The sequence below is a fragment of the Triticum dicoccoides genome, chromosome 5A (assembly GCF_002162155.2).
Source record: "Triticum dicoccoides isolate Atlit2015 ecotype Zavitan chromosome 5A, WEW_v2.0, whole genome shotgun sequence".
Lineage (NCBI taxonomy): Eukaryota > Viridiplantae > Streptophyta > Magnoliopsida > Poales > Poaceae > Triticum > Triticum dicoccoides.
In genome coordinates, this window is record NC_041388.1 from 282,142,164 (window position 1) to 282,149,889 (window position 7,726).

Here is a 7,726-nt window from a genome sequence, read left to right on the forward strand (position 1 = left end):
ATAAAAAGCATACTAGTCTTGTTCTTCCTCTGATTGTGACCATTTCAGGTTGAATTCGGGAGTGCACCATTTGGAACGCCCCCAACGGTCGGGTCGGACCAAGTTGTGGTGTGCGACCAAGTTTTGAATTAAGATTGGAGCCGGAGTCGCACGCTCCGCACGACCTCGACGTGCTCCCGTCCCACTTTTCCGTTTTGTTTTTCGTGTTGTATAACGGCTCCCTCCCTCCCCACCTCCACTTCACTACGCTTTGTATAAGCCACGCCGGCCGGTCGATTCAAACCAATTCAAACCCGACATAGCACCAAACCCTCCTCCCCCATCCCCTCCGCCTCTCCGTTTCCTCTCCGCCCGCCGCTCGCCGGCGCCGCCCGAGATCCGTCCCCGAGCTCCCCTCCCTTGTCGAGGTACGACCGATCTGCCGGGCTCTGCTCCGATCCAGTCCGTTCCATTTCAACTCCTCTCTCGTCGCCTCTGTTTCCCTGTTCTGATTCCAAAATCCCCCGCTGCAGCTGCCGGCCGGCGATGGAGACCAGCACCCCTCGCAGGGCACCAGCAGCAGACGCTGCTGCGGCGTCCTCCTACGTCTCCATGTCCCCTTCCCCCTCCCACACCCCGCGCTCCTCCACCAAGGCCAAACGAACGCTCAACAACGGCGCAGCCATCGTCGCCTCCTCCCCTTCCCCTTCCCCTTCCCTTGCCAAGGGGGGCGGCGGCGGCGGCGGAGTTAACATCCAGGTCCTCCTCAGATGCAGGTATATATACTACGCGAGCGTCTCCGTCTGACCAAAACCCTTGTAGTATCCTATGCTCTTATTGCTCGTTGTTCATTACATGGTGATCTACCGAATTTGCAAGTCAGTTCAGATATTAATTTATAAATGGTGGGTTTCCTCTGTGAACGGCCGTCTATATGAAGCACTAGTGTTTGTTCTTTATTGCCCAAGTGACAACAGCAGCTTAATGACACATATGTGAATTGGTGGATACATCTGGCGTGCTATTTTTATTTTTGATAAAACTAGAAACTAGAGTACCAATTTCTGTTTGTCGCGAAGATTGTCTGCTCTATAGTTACTGTATATATGCATAGCCTGGTTGCCACCGTCCTTGCTTTGTTCAAGTAATTAGGATCACGAACAATGTGTACTGTCCCAGTGGGCTGTAAACTTATGGTTTGGGTATTTATTGCCGATGTAGGCCTTTAAGCAAGGAGGAGCTGAGCATAAATACTCCTGTGGTCATCACTTGCAACGAGCAGAGGCGAGAGGTTTCCGCTGCCCAGAACATTGCAAACAAACAGATTGATCGAACATTTGTATTTGACAAGGTTAACAAATTCTCCATTTAAACTGTTTCAACCTCACTTACTTCAAGTTGTATGGCATTCGTCTAATTACTCCATTACATATGAATGTAGGTGTTCGGACCAAAGTCTAAACAGCAGGATGTGTTCAACCATGCCGTTGTTCCACTTGTAGGTGAAGTTCTGGATGGTTACAACTGCACTATATTTGCTTATGGGCAGACTGGAACTGGAAAAACATACACAATGGAAGGAGGAGGGGGCAAAACACAGGTAATTCATAGTTCACAAATTACCGATGTTGTTGATGCACTGTGTTTCCGTATCAGTTATAACTGCTGCTGTGTTTGTGTAGGATGGCGAGCTTCCATCTGATGCTGGTGTTATTCCAAGGGCTGTCAAGAGAATATTTGATATTCTCGAGGAACAGAGTGCAGAATACAGCATGAAGGTCTCATTTCTTGAATTGTATAACGAGGAACTCACTGATCTTTTAGCTCCAGAGGAGTCTAAATTCTCAGATGACAAATCAAAGAAGCCCATGGCACTCATGGAAGATGGGAAGGGAGGAGTTTTTGTTAGGGGACTGGAGGAAGAGGTAGTTTCTTCAGCCAGTGAGATATATAAGATACTTGAGAGAGGTTCTGGCAAAAGGAAAACCGCTGAAACTTTCCTCAACAAGCAAAGTAGTCGGTCACACTCTATTTTCTCAATCACCATCCATATCAAGGAATGCACACCAGAGGGTGAAGAAATGATCAAGTGTGGAAAGCTTAACCTTGTTGATCTTGCTGGTTCAGAGAACATATCCCGGTCAGGTGCTAGAGATGTGAGTTCCGCCTTGGGCCATTTCACTTTTGTTTCCCTACTATGATCAGGCTGTGCGATGTGCTTACACTGTTGTCATCTATTACAGGGCCGAGCCAGAGAAGCAGGAGAGATCAACAAAAGTTTGCTTACCCTTGGGCGTGTTATTAATACTCTCGTGGAGCACTCTGGTCACATACCATACAGGTAAACACAAGCTTTTATGGGGCTTCCTTATGAAAATCTGCTCAATCATGGCACACCAATAAAATGCTGATCACCTGACATCTCTGTTTTGTCACGCAGAGATAGCAAGTTGACGAGATTGTTAAGAGATTCCTTGGGTGGAAAGACAAAGACTTGCATCATCGCAACCATTGCGCCTTCGGTGCATTGCCTTGATGAGACATTAAGCACACTAGACTATGCGCACCGTGCCAAAAATATCAAGAACAAACCAGAGGTTGGGCTCTTGTATCTGTTAAACTAATTCTGAATGACAAAGTCATCTTTCCTCTTGGATAGTTGAAATTAATTATGTGCACATGATTTTCCAGGTTAATCAGAAGATGATGAAATCTGCACTCATCAAAGATTTATACTTCGAAATGGACCGCCTCAAGCAAGGTATGTTTTTCCTTAGAAGTGTGCCTGAATATATGGCATTATCAACTTCATGAAAACACGATGCAACCATCTCTTCCTTAAACCATATGCTGATCATAAGCTTGTTTTCTGAAACATAATTATAATTATGCCGAGTGTAAAAAAAAAAAAGGGCAACCTGGTGCATGTAGCTCCCGCTTGCGCAGGGTCCAGGGAAGGGTCCGACCACTTTGGGTCTATAGTACGCAACCTTTCCCTACATTTCTGTAAGAGGCTGTTTCCAGGACTTGAACCCATGACCTCATGGTCACAAGGCAGCAGCTTTACCACTGCGCCAAGGCTCCCCTTCATAATTATGCCGAGTGTAATGTTTCATAATTATGAGGGGTTACTTGCATGTTTTCTCATATTTTTGACATCTAGCCAAGTGCTTTCATACCATGTGTTTGCCACCACACACCTAAACATCTTTAAGGAGATAACATTCAACTAGTTAAATTATCATTAAAATCCATGTTGCGGAACTATTTTTTTCTGAGGTTCCAATTCCAGTCCCTTGATCACCACACAAATCATAAAAACACATATGTAAATGCTAGGCCTAGTGAGGAGATTTTGATTGATTTTGGATCTGTCTTGGAAATAAATTATTTTTTCTGCAAACATTTTCTTCACCTTGAACATAGGCCATTTTGAGAGCCATATACTTTAAGTCGCTATAGTTATTCAGCTTGTTTATCTATGGCAGAACTGTATGCTGCTAGGGAAAAGAATGGTATTTATATTCCAGGGGAACAATACCTAGCCAATGAAGCTGAAAAGAAGGTACTATACTCATCGTGCTATTTATACATGTACACTAGGCTGTAAATATTCTGCTTGAGTATGATGGATAAACATTTCAGGCTATGTCAGAGAAGCTAGACCGTTTAGAGCTTTGTTTGGAGTCAAAAGACAAGGTATACCTTTATTCTTGGTGGTGAGGTGGATTTGCAATTCTTACTGATTTGAAAACTAAAATTGTGATTTATAATTGTACAGCAATTAGATGAGCTCCAAGGACTGTACGATTCTCAGAAAGTGTTAAGTGCAGACTTAAGCGATAAGCTTCAGACATTGCAGGTACAGATGTTTTCTTGTCATATGCCTATGGAATGTCTGAATGATCATTCTTGTATTTACATAATTTTTCATTCATTTCCAGAAAAGGATGCAGGAAACTGAGTGCGCCATAGCAGTCCTTGAAGATAAGTATATGCAGGCAAACAATACAGTAAAAGAGAAGGAGTATCTGATAGAAAATCTTCTTAAAACAGGTTAGAGAAAAAACCCACTTCTAAGTTTCTGTTAGTGTTTATCAAGCATGGTAGACGAGGTATCTTGTAATATGTTAAGAATTAATCCATAGTATTATCATATACAAGACACTGATTCTTTTTTACCTTACTATCTGATTTGTCGGTTTGCATGTATGCCTATACTATACATACAAAGCTCATCACTGAGCTGGGCACACACTGCATCTCCTTATACTACACTGTCCGTGTTCACTTCATTTCACTAGTTCATTACATTGTCTTCATGGAGGAAGTTCATTACATACGCAAAGGATAACACTATAAACTGGGAACAAACTGCAGCCCTTTACACGTTACTGTCCATGTACTGTTCATTATGTGGGCTCCTTTATTTCACTAGCTCGTTATTTTGCTTCGAGATATTTGCATTGGTGGCAAGGTGTTTTGCTTACCCATCTGTGTTTTCCGTTTTAAAAATCTTTTTAGAAAAAGTTCTTGTTGATGAAGCTCACACGCTTCGAACTGAGCTGGAGAATACAACAGATGATCTATCTGGGCTATTTTCAAAATTAGGTTCATCTCCTTTCCTCCCTCTCCCCCCATTCTCCCCCTTTTTACTTTAAATATCATTTTTTTTCAAACAGAAAAATCAAGAGGAATATTTTCACTTCAAATTTCATGATATACATCCATGTTATGATTTTCAGAAAGGAAGGGCACGATTGAAGATGCAAACAAAAATATAGTTGGACACTTCCATTCTCAGCTCACTCAAGACATGAATATCTTGCATAGAAACATCTCAACTTCGGTCTCTCAACAGGAGAGCCAATTGAAAGTACTTGAAGAGGAGATGCAATCTTTTATCACCTCAAAGGGCAAGGTATGCTAGCACAAAGACATGTCTCTACAAGTGTATTATCTATAAGCTTAACCATTGCAAACTTCCATAGGTTGCTGGAGGACTTCAAAATCAAGTAAGAGAAATGAAAGAGAGCTTCAGTTCAAGGATTGCAGAATTGCATGGCTTTGCTAATGAGCTCAACCTCAAATCCCGATCAAGCTCTGAGAAGCTGAATGCCCAAGTTAGCGCACACACATCTGATCTGGAGGATGTAAGTACACTTCATTAGCATATTTGTTTTCTGTGATTTGTTGAATACCTTGCTCTAGTTTTACTGTGATGGTTTGTTGGTAAACTTAGTCTTATTTGGTTCCTGCAGTGTTTGAAGGGCCTCTTAGCTGATGCTGACCAATTACTCATTGGGCTACAAAATGGGCTCTCTCAGCAAGAAGAGAGCTTAACTACATTAGTTGAGCAGCAACATGAGGTTTACCACGATGCTAATTATTAATTTCTCTCCAAATGTTCACTTGTGATTACAATTGTTTTAAGAAATTCTGTCACACTCAAACAGGGACTCACTAGAAATGTGGAGAGAACAAAGTCTATCTCAGCAACTACAATGAATTTCTTTAGAACAATAGATGCTCATGCATTGGAACTCAAAAGGATATTAGAGGAATCGCAGGCATCACATCAAAAGCAACTTCTCCAGCTCCAAACGAAGTTTGAGGTAATCGTTTGTTGTAGAATATGTAAATTCTGCACTAAGGATTTCTTTGAAAGTTTATTAGGCATAGTTCAACATCTGTTGACATGAAAAATATGGTTTTAGGTCTGTGCCGCTGATGAAGAGAAGTATCTGATGGAGAAGGTATCAGGGTTGTTAGCAGAATCAAATGCTAGAAAGAAAAATATGGTATGCGCATTCTACTTTGTTAGTACACTTTCGTTCCATCAGTTGATATTCAGATCGCGCCACACAATGTAGAGGCTACAGTTGTGGACCTTGTGCTCGCACACGCCAGTGCACACATTATTACTTGTGACCCTCAGGTTGAAAACTTGTTGATGTGTGTTATATGTGGTCACTTCACCAGGTTCGAGATGACATAAGTAGCCTTGCTAAGACGGCTTCTGAGCGATCTAACAGTTTGCAAACTGAAACCACCAAGTTTCATGATTTCACATCTTCTATGAGTGAGCAATGGGAAGCTTACGTGGAGACAACCAAAGAGGCATTTCACAGAAACATATCCTCTGTTGAACAGAAGAAATGTTGCTTGGTGGAGAATCTCCAGCAGTGGTAAGTTTCTGACAGTGCCTACTAGATCTTGAATTTCTCTAACACAAGAAGTAACAGATATTCCCCATTCTCCAGCAAAACAAGGACACAATTGTGCTCAGAACAATGGAGCAATGCGCAAAATTCAGTATTGGCTCTTGGAAGAAGCAATGCAGAAACAATAGGTTCAGTCATCAGGTAATTACAATTCACACTGATTAGTTTGAAGATGAGAAAACTTGATTTATGCTAAATATGTCTCTTTGAATGAAGCGATAGAAATGATGCAAACAGCCAACTTCACATGCGATTTTCATCCGCTGTCAGCACTGCTCTTGAAGATAATGATGTTTCAAGCGAAGCTCTTGTTTGCTCTATTGACGGTACTATATATCTCACCCTAAAGTTGCTCCCTTTTCAGACTGAACATTTGCATTTACATTCTCTACAAACTGTATCTTGCCAGATTCATTAAGATTGGACCGTGGGATCTGGGAGACTGTGAGACCTATCATCGCCGCATCAGAGACTCAGCTTGGTGACCTTCAAAGGAGCCACCATGAGAAGACGCTGGGGATATCAGGGAATGCCAACAGATCACTGGGGGATGAGTACAAGGTGGGCATATATATCAGTCTGGGCGCCAGTTTGTTTATCAATTGGGTAGGAACTGACTTTCTAGTGTTTCTCAACGCAGGTGGATGAACCAACTTGTTCAACACCAACAAGGCGCCAGATTAACATCCCCAGCAGCCAATCGATCGAGGGCTTGGTAACTCCACTGGAAGACCTCGTCAAGTCATTCAGGGACAGTAGAACTCCGTCGAAACTCGTGACTGGAAACGCGAAGCGCTTAGATTTGGCAACTGAGATGGAGAGAGTTCCTCTCACTACAATTAACTAGACACAAGGCACGAATTTTTACATGTTCTGAGATGTCGGGGGTTGATTTTGTAGTTCGAAGATCAACCTTGGAGGCTGTATGGCCTGAGCTAGTTGATCTCTGTCGTAGAAGACAACAACAAATGTAATATTATTATGCAACTGCTGTAGCACTTCTGTATCCTGGCATTGCGAAGTTGGGTAATTTCTTGTGGCAGCTGCAAAAAAGGACACGAGCTCTTGTGGCAGATCACGGTGAATAATTATTTCGCCCAAACAAGCTAAACGAAGAAGCGGTTCCAAAAAACAATGGTCATCAACTGAAAGCTTGCCATGTGTGGCTAGGGGCTCCCCATGATCCCCTATTATACATGTAAACCTCGAGACAATCTAATAAAGTGTGGTTTACTGCTAGAAAAAATCAACTGAAAGCTTTTGGATATCTATGTCTCATATAAGCTGGCCACCACACGATCTAGCTGCTTTAAAATACATGCAAATCTGTCTGATGCCACGTCCTTTTTTTTTCTTTTTCTGTCAGATCTATGCAAAAGTCCATTGGGAGTATAAAGCATCTCAAAACATAATAAAAAGAGAGGTGTTATACACACGATAAATTTGCACGATAGGTAGGCGACGATGGAATCCGGCCGGACATGCATATGATTGAGAACAGCAGTAGCCACTGGATTTGCTTG

General features: G+C 42.4%; 1 protein-coding gene across 2 annotated transcripts; it reads left to right on the top strand.

Annotated features, from left to right (window-relative positions):
* The first annotated feature begins 238 nt into the window (after window positions 1–238).
* Window positions 239–7,259, top strand: LOC119301045 (kinesin-like protein KIN-5A). 2 transcript variants are annotated; one of them, XM_037577948.1, is made up of 23 exons: window positions 239–407; window positions 513–755; window positions 1,201–1,330; window positions 1,421–1,579; window positions 1,662–2,135; window positions 2,223–2,320; window positions 2,420–2,576; window positions 2,671–2,740; window positions 3,468–3,544; window positions 3,625–3,678; window positions 3,761–3,841; window positions 3,924–4,035; window positions 4,504–4,590; window positions 4,725–4,900; window positions 4,971–5,132; window positions 5,241–5,348; window positions 5,436–5,594; window positions 5,697–5,780; window positions 5,962–6,167; window positions 6,243–6,344; window positions 6,426–6,529; window positions 6,613–6,764; window positions 6,844–7,259. In XM_037577948.1, the coding sequence occupies exons 2-23, from the start codon at window positions 526–528 to the stop codon at window positions 7,048–7,050; spliced, it is 3,189 nt and encodes a 1,062-aa protein (XP_037433845.1). In that variant the 5' UTR covers window positions 239–407; window positions 513–525; the 3' UTR covers window positions 7,051–7,259. The 2 variants fall into 2 exon arrangements, with proteins under 2 accessions (XP_037433845.1, XP_037433844.1); XM_037577947.1 differs by having other exon boundaries at window positions 240–407; window positions 6,420–6,529.
* The last annotated feature ends 467 nt before the right edge of the window (window positions 7,260–7,726 follow it).

Coding starts and splice junctions, on each gene's coding strand:
- LOC119301045 (XM_037577947.1), top strand. CDS start 526: ATGGAGACCAGCACCCCTCGCAGGGCACCAGCAGCAGACGCTGCTGCG. Junction 4,901..4,970: donor TTATCACCTCAAAGGGCAAG/GTATGCTAGCAC, acceptor AAACTTCCATAG/GTTGCTGGAGGACTTCAAAA. Junction 6,168..6,242: donor GTGGAGAATCTCCAGCAGTG/GTAAGTTTCTGA, acceptor CCCATTCTCCAG/CAAAACAAGGACACAATTGT.